Source organism: Furipterus horrens, unplaced genomic scaffold (genome assembly GCF_987537825.1).
Source record: "Furipterus horrens unplaced genomic scaffold, mFurHor1.1.pri manual_scaffold_12, whole genome shotgun sequence".
Taxonomy (NCBI): domain Eukaryota; kingdom Metazoa; phylum Chordata; class Mammalia; order Chiroptera; family Furipteridae; genus Furipterus; species Furipterus horrens.
The window spans coordinates 78724822-78751535 of record NW_028327182.1 but is presented as its reverse complement, the minus strand read 5'-3'; the positions used below and the strand labels follow the sequence as shown (position 1 = coordinate 78751535).

The window sequence follows — 26714 nt, the reverse complement described above, 5'->3', positions numbered from 1 at the left end:
GCTGTGAGACACAGCAAGAAAGGCCCAATTCAAAACTCACCTATCAGCCTGCACAATGGTTCCATGGTACAAGAAACTTTTAGGTGAGAAGAGGAATCTTATTGCCAAAAGGGGTGTGTGCATGTGTGTTTGGTGGTGATTTTTAAATTATAGGAAAGTTCCCAGAAAGTTTTGGAGAATCATATTCACATTGATATTCCCTTTCTCTCTCTCTCTTCCTCTCCACCACCCTCTCATTTCTCTTCTCTCTCTCCCTCTCTTATAAATGGCTACAACTAAGTAAACAATATTGGAAAGACAACAGTTGTCTTCCAAAAGTTCTTTCTTGAGCTGAAGTAGTAGGGGTAAAAGCTGAGTCATTCAGATAATTTCTTCATGTGAAAGACCTCAGCTTCAAGAAGTTCAGATATTAATGTCATCTATATAGTCACACATCAGACAAGTCAAGGACTTGATGTGCTGCAGGAAGTTAATTTCAAATTAGAGGTGAACAGAACAGTATGAACATTGTACTTCTTTCCTTTTGTTCTGATTCACCTTTAATTTTAAAGCTAAAACATAGGGGGCATCTAAGTAAGAGTGCTCATGACCTTCCTGCCTTATAAGGCTGCTTCGCCCTGCAACTCCCATCTCCCACTAAAAAGCCTGACTCTCACCTTTCATCCCTAATAACAGCCCTACTTTAATCGCTTCTTCTTGTCAAAGAATGCTAACCACAACCTTTTCCCTCCCACCAGAGACCCCTAATTATAACTTTTCACCTTCAATTAAGGCACACCACTTTTTAAAAATAGCCATCATATAACACATAGAGCAGAAGGAGGGCTCCATGTCATGAATGATCCCAAGGGGCCTCCATCTCCATTATCTCCATTGCTTCTTGACAGGTCACTGGTGCTAAGTAAAATGTTGTAATACTCAGGATGCCTTTATTCAACAGGCTTCCTTCCAGTGATCGCTTCCAGATGTGAGGAAGTTTTAAAAGTCTGTGGCCCTCAACACATCATTAGGTCCTTCTAACATTTCCAAAAATTTGTAATCACCCGCACACTAATAATTTGTCTCTATTTTGACATTCAGCCACAGGTATTTCAGAGAATTAAGGAATGTGGATAAGAAGACTTCACAAATAACTTCCTATTTTGAGGGGGGCAAATCTAATAGTATTCACATCCCCTGGAATTATCTTTATTTCCTCTGCAATGTTTATAGCCTTTCCATTTGATACTCCCCCACACACACATACACATGCAGACATGCACACGTACACACTCACATCAGTAATATTTTGATTTGTGCTAGTTTTTCCAGTGCTAATTTTTTTTTTGGGGGGGGGGGAGTTATAGCTAGTAATTGCCCAGGCCAAGCCTTTCACCCCACTGCATGAGGAAAGCATTTTTGTCATGCTATCTCTGATCCAGACTCAATCCCATAAAACCTTAGAAAATATGTTAATGTAATAAAAAAGGAGGTAGTTTTCAGATATTTAAAATTTCTACTTCTCATTCCATATCCCACCAAAAAAGTAAAAGAAGAAAGTCCTGTGCTTGAAATTTGCATCTGTTTCAGTAATATATTTCTGGGTAAAAGTATCAGAGTAACTGATTTAATTGTTTAGTACCTAGTCCATCAAACAGAGAAGACTATATCCCAAAGTGTCTATGGAAGGAAAATATTTCTCATTTAGGTCAGCCTCTATGTTTACTATGTCATTTGACATTTAGAAAATGTTGGGTGGTGTGGGAAAGAGCATCTAAAAATACTTCACGCTGAAAAGACTGGCTGAGGAAATTGTCCCAAATTAGATGTGAGGCTTGCCCTAAGCCCCACACTCTTCTGCTCTGGGCACAAACTCCTGCCTTTATTAAAGGTACCTGCTGCTTGAGGTCATGCCTCATTTGTCTTCACATTGTAGGAAGTCCCCAATGCAATCTCCATAAAATATAAAGGGGTTAAATGAGGGCCCTTCTAGGGAATGGCTGAGGAAGAGGGAAGTTGGTTCTTTATCTTTCATGATCTTATGTCTGGTAACAATTTAAGTCTGAGATGCCTACATGCATGTTTTCACAGAATATTCTCTGCAAAAAGCTGTCAGTTTATACTTACCAGAAATAAAACAAAACTTAGTAGAGATGCTTAAATGCGGGCTTGGATGTGGGTTCATCTATTAGAAATACCATCCTCTCCTTGCCTTCACCTGGGCTGGGGCCACTCGGACCCTGGATCTAACTTCTAAGCCAGGGGGTAGAAAACATTCTTAGCAAAGAAAGATTTTGAAGTGTAAACATTGAAAACAGAGGCCATGGATTTGATAGACTCCATCTGTACAGCAACATTTAAAGGCAAACAGAACACTATTCACAGCTGATTTGGTTTACCTTAGAACACAGTTTACATTCTCCTATGTAGACTGAAATAATATTATACTGAATACAATGATATCTTGAATTTTGACATCTTAAAATACCTTTTACAGATTTTTAAAAAATCACACTGACCATCTTTATTATTAAAGTTTATAATTCCACCATGGCTTCCAACAGACTTCGCATATGCGAAGAATCAGGAGACAGGAACTAGAAGGAGGGGGAAGTTATAATTCACTGGGTCCTGCTTGTCTTAAAACCTTCAGCCACCCAACTGTTTTTTCTTCCACTGAACATCAGCCAAACTCATCTGTATGTATAGAGATGTGAACAGGTTTCTGAGTGCAACATAAAAAGTTTTCTGGGTATAGAGTTTCAAGTTTTATTCCTCCTTCCCCTTTCTTCCTCCCTCCCAAGGAGCTTTTCATATTAGCAGGGGAAAGTATCCCCTTTTTTGCATTAAAATGACCAGTACGATACTACAAGCCCCCTGTCCTGAGCAAAGCAGAATAGTCAGTCACCCCAGCTTCCCCACATGGGTGTCTCATTCCCCTCCTTTCCTAAGGTTTTCCCACATGGCGACCAAGAGAGCATGGTGCTTTAGAGACGGTCACTCTGCTATCAATGTATGCCATACCCCATGAGATTTCATGGTGGGCTTTCTCTCTTTTTACCCAGAAAAGGAACCCCAGGACGGATAGCTGGTCAGTCTGGAGGGAAGGCACGGAGCCTGGTGCACACTTTCACTTTCTAATGAGAAAGGAAGACATCACAGAGGCCTTGCCAACAGGGAAGGCAGACTGTGCTCTCTGCCTTCCTGAGATACTCTGTGGTTGCTTGGTCCTCAGAGTTTCTTGGAGCTCCCAGGAGCCCTTTTTCACTTGCTCACAACAGGCTCCTAGGGGAATGGACTGTAAAAAATTAACCTTGTTTTTAAACCTTAAGTTTCCCTCCAAGGTAAAAATAATACCTTGTAATGAGTATATGGCAACCAGGTGAAATGCAGGAAAAAAAAAAGTCGAAATGTGGCTATAAAGGCTCATGTTCTGAAATTTGACTATAGCATGTGTGTAGGGATGTAGGCGAATGTGTATGAGCTTTAGAGAGAGGTAGTGGGAGGGAGAGAGAGAAAATGGTCAGGATAGGATGGGAAGCACTAATTATAAAACTTGCTCTAATGATTTCCTCTTTCTCAATTCACAAAAGATGGTGGTCGGGATTAACAATAAATGAGTATTTTCTGGCTAAGTATGAACTGAATAGACTTGTCACTACCTAAAGAGTCATTAGAGAGAAGGCAGTTGTAGCCTGCAAGATACAAATCCCCAGTAGCACCAAAGTCATCCTGGGACTAAGGATTTTTCTTCCATTTTTGGTGGGAACTAGAGCACTACCTTCAGGAGATTGTTACAATGGATTTTCCCTATGCTAAGACTTTATGAAACTTGCTATTTTTATTCAGCTCAAGTCTTGAGCAAAATATATATTGTTCTGCATCCAGGCCAGAAAACTCTCTCCTAAGAATTTACAAGCCACCTGTGGGGTTTTCAGGAGGTTTCAGATGGGATGGTCACAAGCCAGGATTTGCTAACACACCCAAAACTGAGGCCTGTAAAAGAAAACTAAGAACTATACGTGCCTTTTGAACATTCTCATAGGTATTGTGAACAGTGGAGGGTCTCATCCATTGGTAGACCATTTTCAAGAATAATCTAAGTGAAGTCTGTTAACAGGAAGAAATAATGGCCCAGCGCTGAAACCTACCTCTCCTTCTTAACAGAGGCTTTTCTGCATGGTTTCTTTTCCCTCTCACCAGGTGCCACCATTAGAAACCAAAGGCACATTGTCCTTCCTTTATATTTCCCTTTGAGTGGTAGAATTCATACAGAATAAGCTGCTATGGACATGGTAGAATACAAGTTTTCTTCAGAATAGTTCCACAAAGCATGGAGGAAAGAGCCTGCCTTCCCCCACTGGGACATGTTTAAGCATGTGCTCACAAGATACTGGCTTCATGCATAGGAAAGCAGCCTGAAGAAAGGCGGTCATCAGCAAAGACAGCTGGGGGCTTTATTCACATGCTGCTCTCTGCACATCCGCAAGTGTACTGGCTGTAAAAACTGGCTCGCCAGTGCACTTGACCTATCAGCTTTCAAAGGTAGATGTCAGAGACATGACTTGAGGATATTTCAAGGTTCAATGCCTCTTGAGTGATCCCAGGTGCAAGGACCATGCGTTGCTTGCACATTAACAATCCTATCTGTGACCACGAACACGTCCTGCTGAGGGCCCTCTCGGATAATTCCCACGATGTTTCTTGCCAGCCTGTCTTACTTGGAAAGCGCCCTCACCGAGAGGCTTCTCCCTGTGGTCAGGATATGGCTTTTTCCTTTTGTCCTGAATGACCTGGCTGGTGCCCTGAGGGTACTTTTCCTCCGAAAGCATTCGTCGGCAGCCGTCCGTCTCGAGAGACGATGGTGTAGCTTCTTAAGAGTCTAGCTGCACCGCCGAGAATGGCTGTGCAGTCCGACTCGGGAGTGACACGGTATCTGTCTCCTCCCGTGTTGAATCGACATCTTGCGATGACGCTGGAGTGTCCTCTCCAGTGGAGCTGAAGCTACAGAGCCTGGGCAGGGTGATATGGAGGGTCTGCTGTTGCCCATGCAGCAGACCCCCCCTCTCTTCGCAGCTGAAGGATCCAAGGGAAAGACGGAGTCAATACAGCTTGGCTTCAGGTGCGCCGCAGGAGTTGCCGGTGATGACTACAACGTCAAACCGCCTTAGGGACTCCGGCTCCGGATTTTCTGTCGGAGTTTACTCCCTTAGCCTTTCCCCTGAAGAGGTATGCCGCAAGGCAGCGGAGATTTTTTGGAGTCAGAGTTTTCCTTCTCTGATGTGCCCTGACTGGAAGATCGAACCAGCGACACTTAGCTCGCAGGCCGACGCTCAATCCACTGAGCCAAACCAGCCAGGTTATCCGAAAGCATTAGCCTTTATGTTATACGTAATCCCTGTTTCGAAGTTCTAAGACTGCTAAGGCTGCACATTCTCATAGATGATTTATTAGTCTCTTTAGGAAGGTATATTTCTGCAAGGATCATGTCATTTGCAAGACATATGGCAGAAGGGAGCTTTAGTTAAGGGATGGTGAACTAAATTGCATCAGGTTTTGCTTTGGCAAGGACACCAGATGGATGCCTTTATGATGAAGTGGGTCTCCTCCAGTCTTTTCTTTTATAAAGGTCTCCAACAGGTGTTTCCTCTAAGGCATATCTGTTTTCCATAACATCAGAATGAAAAAAGAAATGAATGAAGAGTGAAGAAAGCTGTCTGTGACAGCTTGTGTACATAGATCATACTTTTATTATGATAGAAAAGAAGTGTATAGTGAATGATTTGCTATTCTGAGTCAAGTTAAAATGTGCTTGGGAGAAGATTATCTTCCATTTGCCAAAAGGGCATTTAATTTTCAGATTAAAGACTCTGCATTCATTATGGGTAGGGTGGGGGATGGGAGGAGGAGAAGAAGGGAGAGAAAGCTGAAGAAAGTGACCAGAAGAAAAGTAGTGGCAGTTGCTGTAGACTTGAATACTGAGAACAGTGTACAGAAAGTCAGCTCCCTTCAGGTAACTTGGGACATTATATCAACAGCTGAAGGTGTCTAGAAAACTACACATGGGGAGAAAAGAAAGTTCTGTGAATAATTAACATAGTTCTTCAAATCCTGATATGAATCAAAATCAGACTGGGAATCTAGGTGTGTCGCCTTTAACAACCTTGGCGTAAAGCCATCACCATGGTCATGTCCAATACCATTAAGAGAGTCTGTGTGTCTCTTTGGATTCTATGATGCGGCTCATGGCTCAAGGGTATTTAAACCACCAAAAGGCATATTGTTTTAAATGAACGAGATAACGCATTTTGGTGAAACTGACCTTGAGGCTTACATTACAGCATCCTTTGGCCAAGCAAATGATTAGAATCTACTAAGTTTATACATAGGTCTTGAAAGGAGAGGAAAATAAGGATTGCATGTAGACCTTGGCTAATCTCATTAGCAATTAGCCTCTGTACTGTTCTAAATCCTTCCCAGTGCCCCTTCTTCCCACCCCAGCTTCTCTGTCTGGGTCTTCTCTTTATCTCATTACTTTAGTTCTGACATTTCAATCTCAGCTTAAGTAAGTTCTTCTGTCTGAAAAAAATATGACTTAAGATAGCGATTTAGAAACTAACCTGGTTAAAAGAGAAAAAAATTACTTTATCATTATGTTGGAGTCTGAGACTGTGGGCCAGGTGTTGAATAACAGGCTATATTAATTCACAGGGAAAACCCCTAACCCTTCAACACAGAAAGCAATAGGTTGTATTGTTCCCAGGATGTACAGTGGAATCTCAGAAGAGAATGCTGTTATAAGCTATTGACTATCAGAGCTGAACCTATGGTGTGAGACAGTATAGTGTGTCCCAAAAGGAGTTTTAAGGGACAGTAATATATATTTTAAAGTAAGTAAACAAATAAACAAGTAAATAAATAAAATAAGTAAGTATATAAGTTAGTGTGAAAGTTTTTGTGGTGAAATAAGTGTGTGAAGCACTGGATTATACAAATTTTACACAATTTTATTTTTGCAAGGCTTTCAGAAGTTTCATATGTTAAAGTGTAGCGTGGGTCTCAAAGAGGTGATACTTTTCTCAAAAATTTATTAGACTACAGAAGACAGTCCCTTAGAGCTTCTGCAGTTACTGGTATTCTGTGGAACACGGTTTTTTGAAATGGTATTTGTATTAAGGTAGGACGGACTTGCACTGTGGTAGCAATCATGAAATCCCCATGGCTTAGCGCAACAAATGTGTATTTCCTGTTCGTGTGACAAGTCCCACCCCAATCAAGGTCAACGAGATGAGGGCACTCACCTCCACATAGTCACTCATGTACTCAGGCTGGTCATCTCTACAGCAGGTGAGAAGAGAGCCTGAAGAAGAGCATGGGGGCTTTCACAATGTCAGTCATCACTTCTCACATTTCATTGGTCAAGACAAGTCATGTGGCCCCACCCAACTGCCTACATGTTAAGAAAGGAAAGAATTTGGGTATTGTGAGCCCCAGTGATCTCAACATCAGCATTATATTCAATGCCAGCTTTATAATTTGTTAGCTCTTTGACTTTTATCCATAAGTGGTGTTCTTTGAAGTCTCTGGCAGAGATCGAAGTGCTCACCATATATTCAGTTTCTTCCCATCTCCCTTATCCCCCTTAAAGTTAGTAGGAGCTATGTGACTAGTTCTGGCCAGCAATGACATGTGCCACTTTGGGCCAAGGTACTTAAAGCCCAGGCTTGATTCTCCAGTTTCTTTCTCTTACCTTGCCTTAATGACTGAAGAGGATAATGCATCCTTTTGATCCCTAAACCTTCTCTGTGACTTTAAAAGAGTTTCCTTTATTCCCTAACAAGCAAATATGCATTCCTTAGGGTGTGAGATTTTTCAAAGGATTTTCTGAACCCTTTTTGGTGACTGAATATATTATATGATAAACATTGTGCCTAACTGCAGTGTGGTATGATGGCATGGAAGGCTTTGCCAAGATTTAGATCAAGATTAAAGCAGAATCTAGTCAAATGCAGGTCAGTTACGGAGGCTTTAAATAATGCAAAATGCTTTTAATCAGTAAGGATGCTTTAACAGAGACCCATAGGAAAGACATCAAAAGGAGAGGAGAGGAAAACAGGCTAAGGGGAGATGCTACCCATGACTTGATTTCACAACCTTTAGAATTTCATATTCAGGTACATAAAACACCTCTCATTATTTCCCCCAAGCAATAATATCATCATGATAGTAGCAAAATTAGGAGGAAAAATAACTACCTTCAAAGCATATATACTCAAAGGTAAAGGACTGGTGTATATGTTACATACATGCACATGCCTGTGCACACACATGCACACACACACACAATCCTTGTGGCTTTTGTCCAAAGTGTTTCCTATGTCATCAGCTGTGATATAGTCTGGACATTCAGGTCCTGGTGTCCTCCAGACACGGATGTGTGTTCTGGAGTCTCAATAGCTGAGGTCATTCTCAATGAGTTATTCTTCACTTTGGGCTCAAGGCTCTAATGAATTTCACATCTTGGCTTTAATACACCAGAACCCCAAATGTTCTCATGCTAACTCTCCATTCTTCCTGTTTAGGACTTTTCTCTATGAAGATTCTGACTGTCTTGATATCACTGGCATGTTTCACTGGTACAAAGGAACTCATTTGGAAAATGTGATTCTGGTAGGTGATCTTGCACCAAATCTCGAATAAAATTAAGCTCCTCTTAGTCATAAGTACCTGCCATTTCTCTTTGTAAACTATGAATTTTGAAGGAAAAACACACACCTCACCAGCCAGATGAATGGTTTGCAGGGTAACAGATGTGGCATTTGGCAAAGACTATGTGGATAAAATGCTGGGGTTTAAAACAATTAGGTCAGATGCTTCAACTAAATACTTCATCCCTCTTTTAACAGTTTAGCTGAATCAGTTATTCAGAATCATGTTCTCCTGAAACTTTGGTGTTTTGCTAGTAAATCTAATTAATTTAAATACACCAGGGAAACCTACTATTTACAAGAACTCTGTAGTCTTTCCTTTTTTAAAAAGTATCAATAATAAACATGTTCTTTATTGATTTTAAAGTTTGAATTTTCTATTGTAGTTTTTCTTAAAGCTGGCTATACTTATACCTATTACATAGTCAAGAATGTATCTCCTTATAGATATTAGAATCCTGTTCCTGTCTCTGTCCTCTCAAGGTAGTAAACTCAGATCAGTGAAACGACAGCAACTAAAATGTTAAAAGTCTTGTATCCTAATACAGACTCTGAAGCCTGCTTTCTGGATCCCCACCTATTCTCATTTTCCAGAGTTAGAGACTCAAGTATAATCTCAGTGGTTTGCCTTGCAAGCAGTAGTTGATAAATTTAACTAAGAAAAGTGATCGCTTGTATGTTGTATGAACTCTATATAATTTTTTCATGTATGACTAATTGACAATTATGTATTTTTTCTTGCTTTGCAAAAGTAGTTTAGTTCACTTTTTTCTATTACACACACATTCACAAAATCGTTGTGCCACTGTCCTGACAGAATATATTTCAATTTTTGTAAAAGCATGATTGATCATTTGATGAGAAGCACAAAATTGCCAGAGCTGTCGTATCAACTAGAAGACTATGAGGGTTGCTAAAATTCACCAATTTAGCAATTGTATCTTATTCTAAACTCAGCAAAATAAACCATTGAACAGTCAGTCAAACATGTTTCCAGTGGGAGGAAAACCTTTAGAAATGTGGGGAAGTTGGTTGCAGATGGAGGCATCCAGGAGACCAAGAAATGGAAATAGATGGTTTTATTAGACCATATTTATTAAGCACGCAGACAGGTTTCTATGGTAGATATCTCCTTGATGACACTTGATGTGGAATATAGGTCAGAACACCAGCTGAGTCTTTTGATAAGTATAAAAGGGCTTCTAGTTTAAGAAATTCTAAGGGTTTTGGAACTGGTGACCCTAGAGGAGAAATGTCCAGATTGCAAAATTCAGGGAGGCTTTGAAGTAGGTTTAGTTTACAGAAAGGTCAAATGGAAGTGGTTGCTTTAAGTTGCTTTGAACAAATAGTGCAAGGTTCCCTTCCCCCAAAGCCATGGTCTTTCGCAATTGGGAAATAGCTTTGTGCCACAGTTTCTTGGAAAAATTTCCTCTCTAGCTGTGCTCATTAACGCACTCTGCCATGTATCTTGTTTCTAATTGTTTAGTTTTACGCAGAAGAGCAATTGTTGGACTTTAGGCATGTTGCATTAAATCCTGTTAGAGGCTTCATTATTCAAGTTAAAAATAACTGGATTAGCTAGAGACGATTATTTAATAGATTTGGTTAAGATTCATATCACTCTCTAGGAAGGCTTTCCAGACAAGTAGCTCTTATTTCCCCTCACAGGCCATTCCCTTTGGAAAGAGAGTATTTTCCAGTATATGCTAATTTGACAGATTCTAATTGTTGAGATGTCAGGTGTTACTTATTTATCCTGTTAGATTGCATCAGCCCCTGTTTTCATAGAAGCTTGTGGTTTAACCTAGCTAAAGACTGGCATGAGGGACAATTGTGTATCTATTTGAAACATTGAGTGTTCATGTGCCCAGGAATGTAAAACACGCAAATACGTAGCATGCTTTTAAACACATTTACCTGTTGTCTACCATCTTCCCAGAGTTCTTCTCTGAAAATCTAGGAATTTTGTTAAGATTCAGGTTTCATTAATAGTTAATGAGTTGAACACTATATTTTCAATATATTATTTAGTTCCCACAACAGAATTAACTTCTATTTATTTTTAAACCATTTAAACTTAAGGTCAGAGAGATTGACTACTTCGTTCATACTCATACAAAGAATAGCAAAACCAGAACACAAAGCCAGGTTCAGGACCTGCTCAGCTCCAGCCCAGCTCCATGAGAAGAAACAGTGACTTACTTCATGAAAGAAATTGTACAAAGACTTGAAATAAATTTCCTCCAGGAATACTATTGCTTTTTTAAAAGTTATATTTATTGTTTTTAAAAGTCTGTATAAATGTGGAGGAAACCTAACCTAGATCTTTATCATGTATATTATTTTGTTTTAAATTATAGCTACAAGGGAGATGTTAACAGCTGGCAATGCTGATAATAGTATGAGACATATTCAAATATTTGGGATCAAATGGAATTTTTAATTTCTTTTGTACATGTCCCATAAATGATTTTTTCAACTCTAGAAAGAGTTTATTGAATCAGATCAGTTTTTGTTAAAGCAAGATCAATCATTTGATCAGAAGCACAAAATTGTCAGAGCTGTCTTACCAGCTAGAAGACTATTAGGGTTGCTGAAACTCGCCATGTTAGCAATTATGTCTTATTCTAAACTAAGAAAGATAATTATTAAATATAAATATTAGTTTGAACAATGTGCAATTGCCAATATTCAACCGTTTTTGACCCATAAAAATGTAATTTTATATGGTTCAAACTAATATGCATTTTCATATGTATGGAAATTTGCTGAAAACTGCAACATGTTGCTCAACTTGATGTAATTTTCAGGGCTCACTAGAGGACATAGATTTTAGCAATGGAATTTAGAATGTTTTAGTTTGTCATTGAATCTCACAATAGCACAATCAAGGATAAACACATATAATGAAAATGAGAGATATTTTCCCCATTTAGTTCAGTGATTTCATAGTGAATTGATAAATAATGCTGATTTAAGTTTTAATTGATGCACTCCAGGCTAATAGAAAACTTTAAAAAGTGAAATAAGAAGGAACTCCCCCCAAAAGATCAAAAGTGTAAATGCACCACTGTGAATAAGTTCTATCTTTTTATGAGCAGTTTGCAGAATTCTGTTATCCTTATGAAAGCACTCCTGTGGGTGGACCTAGACAAGCTGGGGTGAGGGGAAGGAGCCCTCTTTGAGGGCCTCTCATCTTATTTCTAAAAGTGACCAGAGTCTGCCATACTTATGCTTAGAGACGAACTGACAAGTCAAAACATGAGTTTCGGAACCATGTTGTTGCGTGTATCTTTGGAGAAGCCAACTCAACACTGATGGGGCTTCGGAATTTTGTGATGCCCTTGAGAGCTAGCAACTACACCCAGCAGGAGCTGAAGGACATTGTGTTCATCGGGTCTCTGGATTACCTGCAGAGAGAATGGCAATTTCCCCGGAATTTTCCCCAGATAAACATTCTGCCTGTAAGTATCACATAAAGGGATAGTGAATATTTATAATAATAATAACACAGATAACACTAGCATTACCACTACTACTACTAATAATAATAACTTACAGTTATATAGTGGTACCAGAAAGTGTTCTATGCATTTTTACATATATTAACTAATTTAACCCTCAAAATACCCCTGTGAGATAGATTTTAAAGATATTGAACTTTAGGCAAAGAGGAAGTAAGTTTCCTGTCCAAGTTTACACAGCAGGTAAATAACAGGATTAGGATTTAAATCCATACAGTATGCTCAGGAGCCACCATGTTTAATGTTTATAACCATGTTGTATGGTCTTTATATAAATGAGCGTCCTCCATTTCTGAATCTGATTCTGACTTAATGGCTAAATCTAAGCTGATACTAGCTAGCCTTTATGTTCTAACTTCCTCATCTTTTCTAGAGATACATCTTTTATGGAACACGCAATACCACATGATCCTTGATAGATGTATGAAAAGGAAGAATTAGGTTTACATTCCTGAGAAATGGGTCCATTAATCATATGTGGCATTAGGGTTGTAATTGTATTTTCTCTGAACCCTTATAGATCTGTATCCCATTATATTCCACCATTTCTCTGGATTAAAAAAACAAAAACATTACGTGTAGTGTGAAACGCACCAAAGCATTTGATTTTTCATGAAGGAATGCTGGTGTTATGTAAAGAATATTTTTAAAACTTCAAAAAATTGTTCTCTCAAGAATTTCATTTGCTTTTTTAAAAAGCCACCATAAGTTTCTCCTCACTACCCCTTTATTCACGTCAAAGAAAGGAAGAAAAGAAAATGACCACAATTCTCCTGATCTAGCTAACGTTAGAAATTACTAATATTCGAGTCTAAGATACCTGAAGGCAGCGTCAGATCTAGCCCTATTTTTCTACCAAAGGAATAAAGCAACCACCAGTTTGCTAGTTAATCTGGAGAGTACAAGTGGGGTCAACTACAAGTGAAATTGTGAGGATACAAAATTTGCCTTTAGATCCATAACTTCTCCTTTCTCTGATTTTTTTTCTCTCACCACTGTTTTCTTCCCTCACTTCTCTTCTCCCACTTCAGTTATTTAAATGGATTTAAGCTCCCCACTCTATATCCTCCTTTGTCTCATCCAGATTTGTTTTCAGGAAATGTAGCCACACTAAGATATTAATGATTGATAAGGCCAAATGTGTCAGAGATTAGATAACAAAGCCTTAAAACCAAGTCACTGGAGGCTGGAGAGGTTTGGGCTTAAAAATCGTTACCTCCCACAAAGATCCACCACCATGAGCCATGGCATAAAATCTGTCTGAGAAGTCCCTCCTCTACCCGGCTTTCTCTTATTAGGGATCTGCACTCTTTGCTGGAGACCTCCATGCAGTCAGCATAGAGGAATGTGCCATGTGCGCAGTCTTAACCTCCCCATCCACATCATCAAGCAGCCAGACTCTGGAAGACACAGAGGCCATCTTGGCCACCCTCAACATAAAATCAATGCGGATAAGCTGCTCTGCCCCAACACCCTTGGACCCAGGTAAGAACAACAGCCTGACAGGAAGAGGCTAGGGAGAATTTACTAGGGAAAGAGAATTAACTTCTGTCTGAAGTACTTGAATCATGAGAAGGAGGAGTGGACAGTTTAGTCCTTGGGAATCCTAAGTCAACTGAAGAATGATATCCATCTCCTAAATGGAATGCATGTAACACTTCTCCCGTTTTAAGTAAAATCACAGAATTATAAGCACCAATGTTGTTACTAATCAAATATTAGTGAAGATGTTCAAGTTTCATGGTTGAGAGAACGAAGTATAATTTTATTTTATTCTTCAAGATGCTTTCAATATATGAATTTTACAAGATTATCTCTGAAGTCCCTTCCAGCTTTTATAGACTAACAATGTCATAATTCAGCTTCAGATTGGAAAGAGATGGTGAGAAGTGGCGCTCTCTCCAGGATGGAGATCCTTCCTGTCTTTTCCTCCTTTGTATCCTCTCAGTGCCTAGCACGTTTATGGCCACTCATTATATGCTTAACACATATTTATTGAATTGAAGCAAATGAGCCAGTGAGCTGGACCCTTGAGTAGTTTTCACACATTTCCTGTGCCCTGAAATGTGCTTGACGTAAATTCCCCCTACAAAATTGTTGTTTCCCTTCTCCACTCCCGAAGTAGAAAAAAAGCTTATATATTAGTTTATTTCTAAAATTTGACTACTGTCCACTGAACCTAATATGAGAGCACTCTTACTGAAGAATTTTCTGTATCTGAAGCAGATTTTCTGTTCCAGTAAACCATGATTGGAGCTCCCTGGATCCAGCATTTCCCTTAGGGGTGTTGATTCTCTGGGTCTAGAACAGGTACTCAGTCCTCTGGCCACTGAGCTGCTGTCTATTGCTCTTCCACTTTGCATGGAGCTTGGAGAGGTCAGATGTTAAGGCTTTGCAAGGCTTCCATTATTATGGATGTAGATAAAAATGTTCATGAGTCAAACTGGGAAACCAAAAGAATTCTCTGACCCCTAGGCACTGTTGCTAGGTGGGAAATATATAATGTTCTTGAGACAAAGGAATAAACAAGCCATCTAGTCTGATCTTCAGTAGGTAAACTAAGCCAGCTATGTGACATACCCTCACTAAGCAACCGAACAGGATTTCAGATTGTTTTGCAAAGCAGAACTAAAAGCAGAGCATTTTATGTACATCAAAGTACACTGAAAATCTGGACTAAGGAAGTGAGAGCCATACCTCTGCTGAGCAAATCTGAAGATCCATAAAAATGTCATTGTGTTCTGCACATTAAATCCTTAGCTCAGCAATTAGGGTCACTAATTTACCCAAGATTTGTGTATGGTGTGGATGTGAGTGTGGTGTGGGGAGGAGAGTGAGAGGTGAAGGTGTGGTGTATGTGAGTATATGGATGCACGGGTGCTGTGTGCATCATGCTTGCAACTTTCTATAACTGGGCAGAGAAGAAGTGTTCATTTTGAAGGCAATACCAGCAATAAAGCCCTGGCTGGTTTAGCTCAGTGGATTGAGCGTCGGCCTGCGAGCTAAGTGTCGCTGGTTCGATCTTCCAGTCAGGGTACATCAGAGAAGGAAAACTCTGACTCCAAAAAACCTCCGCTGCCTTGCGGCATACCTCTTCAGGGGAAAGGCTAAGGGAGTAAACCCCGACAGAAAATCCAGAGCCGGAGTCCCTAAGGCGGTTTGATGTTGTAGTCAACACCGGCAACTCCTGCAGCGCACCTGAAGCCAAGCTGTATCGACTCCGTCTTTCCCTTGGACCCTTCAGCTGCGAAGAGAGGGGGGGTCTGCTGCATGGGCAACAGCAGACCCTCCATATTACCCTGCCCAGGCTCTGTAGCTTCAGCGTCATCGCAAGATGTCGATTCAACACGGGAGGAGACAGATACCGTGTCACTCCCGAGTCGGACTGCACAGCCATTCTCGGCGGTGCAGATGGACTCTTAAGAAGCTACACCATCGTCTCTCGAGACGGACGGCTGCCGACGACGACCAGCAATAAACAAATGAAAATGCTCGATCAATAAAAGCCTGGATAAACTGACAACATCATAAGCCACCTACTTAATCATCTGGGTGATTTGTCCTTCTTATAATTATTTTTTAATCTTACAACCTATATAAACTAGAAAGATGTAAACTTATGGTTTCAATTTTTGTTTCCTTTATGTCGTTATTTTCATCCTTCCACTTATTCATTCAACAAAAATATATTGATTCTGTATGATATTTCATGTATTCTCTTACAGGCTAAAAAGTTGCCCTTAATGGAGTAACTGGACTGGAAAGGAGGAAGAGAAAATAAAAGAATGTCAATACATGGGTGGGCAAAAGTAGGTTTACAGTTGTGAATACACGAAACAGTTTATTCTTGTATTATTATTTACTAATTCTTCTATTATTTATTTGTATAAAACCTGTAAACCTAATTTTGCCCTCTCCTATATTTGAATCATCATGAAGCATGAGCAGGTTCTTCCCCAAAGATAAAAGAAAGTTTAGAAAAAAGTTATTGTGTAGGCTTGGCACCATTTTTTTTTTTTTAATTTTTTAAAATGGATGCTGTACCCATCTGAGTGGTAGGGAAGTGTAGACAGGCTCTACTGAGTTACCTAACAAAATTTATTCGGTCTGCTACTCTGGTGCCATGGTTTCAGAAAAGTCACATTCTGAGCACGTGTGAATAGCTCAGAAACCTCACCAGTTACTCTAGCATTATAGGACTCTACCTGAAGTTCATATATAGAAATCCCCAATTCACAGAGAAGGCTGTTTGGCTCTCTTACCCACTCTTCCCATTTCATGGTAATATCCCCTTGCACCATATAAGATAGAAATGGGAACGCCCACCTCCAAGAGTTGACAGTGTAAAAGATTGTGAAATTCTGCCTAGGAGGTGTAATGTATCTCCCACACTGAGCACCAATGTAAGACTAGGTGATGGGCAATTTTTTTCCCTTTCTCTAGGACAATGGTCCTCAACAAGGAGCAGTTTTGCCCCCCAGCAGTCACCTGGCAATGTCTAAAGAAAGTTTTGTTCATCACAAATTAGGGGCATGCTATTGGCATCTAGTGAGTTGAGATTAGAGATGCTGCTAAACATCCCACAATGCATAGGACAACCCTACATGATAAAAAATATATTAAATTTTTTTTAAAACTTCTTGGCTCAAAACATTAATAGTCCTGAGATCAGAACTCTCCCCCTAGTATATCTGATGAGCCTTTTCTGGGACCAGTGGGCTTTTCTACATCTTCACAACCATGATAAACTTACACATGAAGTCCACATCATACCACCAGGCTATTCCACACAGTGATTCCCCAAGGAATGTTGGGGGTGCAGGGACAGCATGGGAAGGAATCTCCAAAGGGACATTAGAAAGCCAGGCCTCCTGGACATCTCAATGGAAAACGGGGCTTTTCAGTGATGCTCTAATTACTGCCCTGTCACATCACAAGGAGAACAGGTTGGCAAAGCTAGGTACAGAGCTAAATAATCTGCAGCAGAATCTAAACATATAATGGTAATTAAGTCTGACAACTTAATATGCTGCTGAAATTTAAATGTACAGTAGTAATCTACAATTAAGCACTTTTTTGTAATAGCACCCTGCCAGCCTGGAAGATTTCAGGTATAATACTGTGTACTATTAGCTAACAAAAATATTGGCATTAGTAAAATGTACCCAGGCTATAATCTAAATGTATTCAAATTAACCATTGCTCTGCAAGAATTGATGGAGTTAAGGCAGAAATTCAGTTGTCCTTCAGCTGATGTTAGAAGCATAAACTTAAGCAGTCACTTCAGCCAGTGTGGACATATCCAATTAAAACATTGAACTTCGAAAGTCAGAATAATACAAGCCCTTTTTCAGAGGGAACTGGAATCAGAAAGGTGGGTTCAAAGGAAGACTGTCCCTTTCAGAGAATCAGAACTAAATACTTTACCAAAAATGTCAGCCAAACCTTGTATTTTTTAATAGGGCTAAAGAGTGGCCCCCAAAAGGCATGGGCTGGTTGGGGGGTTGAAAACGCATCCATTGTTTACAAGCCATTTAATCTTGGGTGAGGTATATAAACTGAGTCGCTTTCTTCAGAGGTGATCTAACTATATTGATTCACAGATTCATTGTGACCATGGTTTAATTCTTATCTCCCTACAGTTTCTGCTGCTCACATTAGCCAAAGGGATCATTTATAAATACTTATCAGACCATGTCAATTCCAGTAGGGAGTTTGAATTTCTCCCACTTCATCCTGTGTTTATATGGGCTCTTTCCTGCTGTAGGCTCTTCCTTGCCGTAGGTCCCTTATCCCGTTTCTCTACCTGGATGGCTTTTTCTCACCTCTCAGGACTCCATTCCAAGTCAGAGAAGCCTCTCTTCAACCCCCTTTAAAGTCAGCTCCCCAACTCAGTCACAGTACTCATCGCTATCAGAAAATATTTTGTATCTGTAACATGTGGCATGTAATTGGGGCAGAGACTTCCACAGTTCCAGCATGGAGCAGACAGTCTTCTAAAATTTGTAGAAGGAAGAAGAGAAAGAAGGAGGAAAAGGGACATGAAGCAGATGAAGCCTCTTGCTCAGTTCTGAGACTAAAGCAGAATCTTAGTTGCCCCAGGACTTCCTGCATTTGAGGTATTCAGGTTCATCACCACTAAGATTCACCAGGGAATTAGGATGTCTGAGCTCTAGCTGTGGATGTACACCTTCCTTTTCGTTTTCTTTTATTGAGGTAACTGGTATATAGGTTTCAGGTATACAACATAATTCACTATCTGTGCACATTTTAGCATCCTCACCACCAAAAACCAGTTCCTATTTCTCCCCACACATTTGACCCCCTTTCCGCACTTTGCCCTCCCCCACCCGTCGTCCCCTCTGGTGACCACCATTCTGTTGTCTGTATCTGTGAGTTTGTTTTTGTTGTGTTGGCTCATTTCTTTCTGTTTGTTGTTTTTGGACGTTTCTGTTTTATATTCTACATGTGAGTTGGAATCATATGATTTTTGTCCTTTTCCATCTGACTTATGTCACTTAGCATAATCCTCTCAAGGTCCAACTTTCCTCTTAAACAGCTGTGTGAACAAAGTTAGCCCTCCAGGCTTCCTTTTCCTCACCTAAATTCCTAAGGTCACTGCCAGCCCTGACTATAAACCACATGTGTTAGGCTCTTCCTGTGCAGCTTTAGCTTTTACCCTGAATCCTCCTTGAGGCATGACTCAGAATTTTTGTGGTTATCAGAAATATATTCGCCTCTTCTCTGCATTAACAAGAAGTGGGGGTTTTACTGAATATTTATTGGGGAGAATGGAACAGGTGGTAAATGTCGCAGTACACAGCATTCTCTGACAAAAATCTCCCTTTGGATTTTGTCTTTTCCCCTGTCCTCATATCAGTGGCCAGAGCTCCCATAGCCCTCCATTTGTCTGTCTCTCAGGCTGTCTTACCTGCCTGCTCACTCCGTTCATTTCACACCTCACTCTCCCTCCCTGCCCCTTACCTGGCTCAGTAAACAGAGGGCTCTCCAAATACTTCACCTTCTTCCAAGGCAGCATGGAATTTTAATTAAAAGCAGAATTTTAACTTTCACAGAATATATGCCCTGTTCCATAGCATTCTCAGAGAAGTTACAAAAGGTAAACAACCATTTTAAAGCATAACTTCTGATAAATAGCTGTGTGTGTGTGTGTGTGTGTGTGTGTGTGTAACTGGACTGCAGTTTCCCTTTTCTTTCTTTACCTTTTTTAATTTTCACCTGGAGATCAAAATTCCAATGTCATGCTTGTTTTTGAAACTCCATAGTTCAGTCTGACAAGGCTGTTGTGGGCCGATGCTGCCCATCGGCTCTCTTTTAGAGTCATGGCTCACAGAGGGACATGAAGGACCTCACCTCCTAACGCAGGAGGGAAATCTGTCTGTAAACTGAACGCAAAGGGAAAAGATGCCTAATGACAACCCACCCAGTTTTTAAGGAACTCCCAAGGCATTCTGGGTTGGAGCAGGCCAACCAGAGGTGGGAGGCAGCCAGCTCTGCTGAAGGAAAAAGAAGGTGTGCATAGTGTCTTGACCCAGAGAAGATCTCAAAGAGGCAGACAGTGCCATCAGCCAGAAACCAGTTGCAACATTACCAAACACACACATGGAGCAGCACCACCTGTTTTTTCAGTTTCCTAAAAGTTCTAGAAGCAAATGGATGTGGTCAGAGGTGCTGCTGGCCTGACCCATTACCCAGCACCACCGCACCATGGAGAATGATCACTTCACTTACGATGTCAATAAGCAAGTACTAGGAGAACTTTACCTTCTTTTTTGTAATTCATTAAAGGTGCCATTTCAAAAACAAACACAAACACACATACACACTTACACACACAAAGTATGTCTCAAAATGAGATGCTGAGGATGCCCAAATAGTTATTTTTCTAAATGTAGGAAACGATTTGGGATTGGGACACGAGAGGAACTTTACAAAGCACCAAGTTACGAGGTGTGCTTCTACATCCTCATCGCGTTTGCAAGTCACTGTGTTTGCATTTATCAGTGTGTTTTGTTCCTTGTTGTCCGTCTACAGAGGGGATATCAGAGTGTTGTAATGGAGCTGGGACCTCAAAGTGCCGAAGAATCCCCATCCTCACTGAACTAAGTTCTGTTTCAAGGACAAAACTCAAGGGAGAAAGCTGTATGATCCATAACTGAGGTCCCAGGTTTCTTCTTAAAATCCACAGTCCAAGCCTGAGGAAACAGAATGAACCCCAGGGAGCGTTAAGTGCTTGATGGAACATTACACTGGGCTTTTACCTGACTGGTGACCTCATCTGGCAGAGCCTGTGGTATCTGGGTGTCAGGGTGTAGGAATACCATCTGCCTTCTCTACTCTTCCAGGTAGCAGGAGAGGGAGAACAGCAGCTGCCTCAGTCTTACTCAGAGGGACTGTCCCGTGGGAGGGGCATGGACTTAAAGACTGCCAAAAGGGACCTTCCTATACCAACTTATCTACCCACCCTGGGACTTCAGGTCAGGCACCCTCCTTTCCTATCCTGATACCAGGGCCAGCACTAGGATGAGGCAAGTGAGACACCACCGAAGGTATAGACTTGAAGGAGAAGCTCACTCTTAGGGTTCTTCACTTCTGTGTCCGGGTACCTCCCTTGTGTCAGCCATCTGAATTCTGGTCCTGAGTGGCAGTCTTCTAAAATGGAAATACTTGATGCAGAAAGATCAGAATAAGCTGTTACCTCTCACCAACACCTTGTGGAAAATACACATTATGGAATATTCATGGATATGAGAAGCTCTGGGAGCAGAAATCAGGGTTCACCTAAGGAAGGTGCCTGTGTGCGTTGGGAAGGGGAGGGATTGTGAGGCACTAGAGGGTTTAATACTGGTAATAAATGATGAGGAAAGGGGAAGTTACCAAAGGAAGGAACCACGCCTTTAATACAGATTGGATCACCTCAAGGACAATCTGTAAAGCTGGTCTGGGGCATGTGCCTAGACTGGAGTCTATAGTATAGCAATATTCTTAAAGAGAATTTTATGACTTTTGAGTATCTGAGCTGATAGAGACTTATATCAAACACGATGAACAGGCCTTTTAGTCCCACAAAGGAAACAGGGGGACAGAGAGAGGAACCAACAGGTGACACCATCACGTGATCTGAGAGTGACAGTGCAAAACACAGGAAGCAGTCTATTCACAATGGATCCTGGGTCAGCAGCTCTTCAAACTCAACTTTGAAGTTCTCAGCTCTCTTGGTCCTGACTGGTACCAGCCAGCCTATTTGTAACTACCTTTAAGCTGTCAGCTGCTGCAGTTTCTAGTTACAGGTTAATTTTATTTTTTTACCCTTTGAACCATCTCTAACCCTGAGGTGTAGCTACACTAAGGACACTGATTGGAAGACTGTGATGTAAGTTAGAGCAGCTGGGAGGGAACCAGAAGTGCAGCTGGGCACTGTCGAGGGACTTACAGCTTTGTTCAACTGAAGACTTCCTGGCACCAGGCGGCCCTTGTCAGATTAGCCTGACAAATCACCTGCCAGCTCACTGTTTTTTATTCTTTGGCTCACTGGAAAGGGTCACAGTGACATGGGAGCTGCAGATCTGACTGCCAGCACTTAGGGACAGAATGTACAGTGGCCTGCAAGGAAATGCCTAGGAAAGCGGAGGCCCCTGGGTTGGGACGACAGAGCAGTTCAAGAAGAGGAAATTATGTTTGCAAAGGAAATGTGGGCTGATATTAGTCAATCCTTGCTCCTCTTTTATGAAAATATATAGTTCTTAAGAGAAAATGATTCACTAATGCTAGCAGGATATTACTTCCCTCAACTTTACTAAGAAATTATTTTAAAAAGTAAGGAAAAAAATCCAGTCTTAGTTAGCAATGTCTTTTGAGTTGTATGTCCAGTAGATTTGTTTTGATCTGTATATGACTGACAAGAGCTGTTAAAAGTTTAAGATTTTAAGCTACTTGCAGACTAACCTGCCAGGGTCTCACAGAGGCTGACAGAAGACACAAAACCCCTGGGTCAGAGACAAAGCATAGTTTATTACTCACAGTGATAGCAGTAATCCAAGCCCTTGTTCCCATCAAGTGACATGAAAAGGGCCAGGTGATACCTGTAACCACTATGACTTGCTTTATAAGAGAGGAACTTGAATCTTTCATAATGGACAGTAAGCATGCCTTTCCTTTGCTCTGGTGGGAAACATCATCTCTGTGCAAACATTGCTACAGCCATAATCTTAGAACAAAGGCAGTCAGTGTCCAGGCTGTCACTCTCAACAAGGACCAGTTCCATTCTCTTCAGAGGCTGCTTACTGGGCTCTGAATTGCTGCCTTGGGCCAGTATTGATATGCTAATTGGTAACATGGCCACTGCAATAGTGGCCTTAATTAGGATCATTTTTTGAGCCCTTGCTACTCAAAGTGTAATCCATGAGCCGGCAGCATCAGCAGTATTTGGAAACTTGTTGGACAGATGGAATCTCAGGCTCCACCCAATCAGAATCTTATTGTAACAATATTTTATTGTAACAGATGATTCATATGTGCATTAAATTTTGACAGGTACTGTTTTAAGTCATTCTGGACCCAGATAATATAGGAGCAATACCAAGCCATCTGTGGCATAGTTTACGAAAAAGACTAACTGGGGTGATCATATGTTCCTATTTATGCCTGTTGTCCCAGTGCAGTTATTGAGACTGCCCCCTTTTACTTCCAAAAGGTCCTGGTTTGAAAGGCAAATTATATAAGAGTGACAATCAGGACATTTGTGTGGAGAAACTGAGCCTGTGGTGTAAGGATATCCCCTCGATGATGAAGGTGCCCAAGAGGGACTCATGTCTTTAAGGGATGAAGAAGATAGTTGGAAAGAAAAAAAAAAAAAAAAAAAAAATGCACTGTAGTAGGCACAGACCCCACAATGACCCCAAAGTGACCCTCCAACCCTTTGATTACGTGGTCACCCCTTGGTCAGCCTATTTCTTAGGCAGATCCTGTATTCTTAAGCTTGCCTGCTTGCCTTTTTCTGTTTGCCTCTTTTGTCTTGCAGAAAATCCTTCCAACATCCACATTATTGAACACATTGGTGGGATGGAAGGGCACCTTCCAGGAACAAGCCTGCATGTCAGCACTTCCTTTTCCACAGGTTCTGACTTTTCCAGCAGCTTCTTGGATTCCCTCCTGGCCACAGTAAGTGCCGCTAAACTGAGGAGCCCCCAGGACCAAGCCCCTAGCAGAGGGGAGCACAGATGGCTTAGGACAGGGGTAATGATGATAATGTCTCGAAATTCTAAATTCTGTTTGATTTTTCATAACAAACTTCTTCACATACAGTATTTCATCTTTTCTTACAACTACATGGCAAGGACAGCAAACTCTTTACATTTTCAAGATTAAGAACTTAAGAACTGGAGTGAAACAAGATGGCGGAGGAGTAAGTGGAAGCTACACTAACTTCCTCCTAGAACTAGTCTGGATTTACAATGTAATTTTGGAGAAATCATCTGGAATAACGAACCGAACACCAGCTGGAGAGAAGTCTTATAACCACGGAGAGACAGAAAAGGCCGCTACATCACAACGTGACCGGTAGGGAGTGCGGAGACGTGGAAGGGCTGGCTGGGCTCCCACGGGTGGCAGCTGAAGGGGCTGAGAAACAGCTCAGCAGCCGGGGATTCCCCCTGAGAAGGGCAGGGTCTAAACCCCCAGCTGGGCTTCCCAGCCTACAGCGACAGAGTGGAAAGTAAAATAGTATCAGCTGTGAAAAGCGAAAAGCCACAGGCTTTCTTGCTAGCCGGAGAGAAACAGCAGGAGAAAAAGAGCTCTTAAGTGGATCACATACGAAAATATTTTGGCCACCACTTACCCTGGGTTCAAGCAGAGGGAAGGCAGAGAGGGCTGGAGACACTTGGGGAGAATTTGGCACGGTGGCTTTGAGGGGAGAACTGGAGGAGCAGCTGACTGGGTCCCAGTGCTGACTCATCCCCAGTACTGCGGGTAGACCATTCCCCTCCAAGTGGCGTCAGCCTGAGGGGAAGCAAAAGCCCTGCCTACAGGAATTAAGCTGCCACACCCACAGTCCTTAAGCCTGACAGCTAATCACAGATTGAATAGATTAACAATCAAAGAAGACAGACAACAGCAGTAGATCCCTGGAAGTCTCCAACAGGCTGCCTAGGGCCAGACTGGTACATGATCTGACGCCACCAGAGGCAGATCCAGGAAGTGCAGATCATTCCAAGAAGCACCAACAAACAATAGGAGTCAAAAAAATGGGGAGACAGAGAAACAACCTCCCATCAAAAGGAAAGGTAGAATCCCCAGAAAGAGTGCTAAATGAAATAGAGGGGAGCGAACTATCAGATATGGAATTCAAAACATGGATTATGGAGAAGCTGAATGAGCTCAGCGGAAACTTCAAAGAACTCCAGAAAAACTACAAGGAACTCACAGAAAATTACGTGAGCATGAAAAAGGACATAGAAGCTATCAATAAGAGCCAGGAGGAAATGAAAAATACGATCTCTGAATTGAAGAACACAGTAGAAGGAATTAAAAGCAGGCTAGAGGAAGCAGAAGATCGGATCAGCGAGCTGGAGGACAACCTACACAAAAACTCCCAGACAATGCAACAAAATGAAAAAAGACTGAACAAGACTGAAGAGGTTCTAAGACAGCTGCAGGACAACATGAAACGTAATAATATCCGTATCATAGGAATTCCAGAAGGAGAAGAAGAAGAGCAAGGGATAGAAAACCTCTTTGAAAAACTAATGACAGAAAACTTTCCTAACATGACGAGAGAAAGAGTCACGCAAGTCCAGGAAGCACAGAGGGTCCCAATGAAGATGAACCCCAACAGGCCCACTTCAAGACACATCATAATTAAAATGGCAACATTCAAAGACAAAGAGAGAATCCTAAAAGCAGCAAGAGAGAAACAACTAATAACATACAAGGGAGCTCCAATAAGGCTATCATCAGATTTCTCAGCAGAAACACTACAAGCCAGAAGGGAATGGCAAAAAATATTCCAAGCAATGAAAAACAAAGGCCTACAACCAAGAATACTCTACCCAGCAAGGCTTTCATTCAAAATGGAAGGTGAAATAAGGAGTTTCCAAGACAAAAGAAGGCTAAAAGAATACATCTCCACCAAACCAGCATTGCAAGAGATGCTAAAGGGTCTGCTTTAAGAAGATGAAGAAACAGAGAGACAGAGAGGAACACGAGTACAAAGGGGGAAAATGACAATGAATAAGTACTGAAAGAAAGAAGGAACTTCTACCATTTGCAACAACATGATTGGAACTAGAGAGAATTATGCTTAGCGAAATAAGCCAGGCAACAAAAGAAAATTACCTTATGCTGTCACCTGTTACAGGAAACTAATGAACAACACAAACAAATGAGCAAAATTGAACCAGAGGTATGTAAACAAGGAATAAACTAACAGTAACAAAGGGGGAGATGGGAGGGAGAGAAGGGGTAAGAAGGGGAAGGGTCTAGTCAAAGAACATGTATGAATGACCCATGGACATGGACAACTGGGTGGGGACTGACTGTGGGGGGGGACAGGGTGCAGGGAAGCAAGAGGGGGAAAAAAAGTGAGACAACTGTAGTGGAAAAACAAACAAACAGAAAATTTTTTAGTGGGGGGGGAATAAAAATATAAAGAATAGAAATGCAAGTTCAGTGAATATTAGAAGGACAAGGATTTTCCTTCCGATAAGACAGTCCTACAGATTTAGAGACTTGTATGTGGGTTATGTTACATAAATTAACATGTGTTTTCTGTTTTCAAAGGGCATAAGCCTACAATCTCATTACCTGAGTGATTATCTGTATGCATAGGCCTCACTTAATCCTGTCTGCATTGCTGCCTCCTGAGACTCAATGGTTTGGCTGAACTAAGTGGCTGGGTTGGTGAAGAACGGGGTGGTCTGTGGGCTTCACTTTAAAACTGGTTTCTCTTTTCTATCCTAATGGCTTGGACAGAAAAAGCCCAGAGGCCTGAGATGGGGGAAACCTAAAATATTTCCCTCAGTCCAAAATAAGTATAATGGGCAAAAGGGTTTTGGACAGGTGAGATGTACCTGGCACACCTTCCTCCAAAGAAGCCCTTCTTTTCCCTAATGTGGGACATTGAAAAATTAATACCTGTCTTTTGTCATCTAGTGGTTACGGATTAAATGATGTCCTTTAACCCTGTTGCCCCCAGAATACAACAAGGATGCCAGCCTGTCAAACCAAGCATGCCGTTGTCCAGAGACAGCCAACCAACCTGGAGTCTGCACGATCCTTCCCCTTGTGGGAAGGCCACCCTCCCCTCCACATCCCCACTCTTATTAGGGATTTCTTGACCCACGGGTAGGTAGGACGACGACCATGTCCAGCTTGAAGCAGCTAGAGGAGCTCGAGACCTTCATCCATTGTCCTTTATAAGATTGTAAAGGGTCTTAAGTCTGAGAGGGAGGAATTGTTATTTTTTATTGTTAAAATATTTAACTAA

At 41.2% G+C, this 26714-nt stretch overlaps 1 protein-coding gene across 1 annotated transcript in view; it reads left to right on the top strand.

Annotated features, from left to right (window-relative positions):
- KCNU1 (potassium calcium-activated channel subfamily U member 1) overlaps nucleotides 1–26714 on the top strand; it is a 123609-nt gene that overhangs the window by 84909 nt on the left and 11986 nt on the right. The window contains 5 exon segments of the mRNA XM_090258223.1: nucleotides 8562–8649; nucleotides 11927–12151; nucleotides 13510–13696; nucleotides 20267–20338; nucleotides 23253–23392. Of these exon segments, the coding sequence (XP_090114349.1) occupies nucleotides 8562–8649; nucleotides 11927–12151; nucleotides 13510–13696; nucleotides 20267–20338; nucleotides 23253–23392 (712 nt within the window).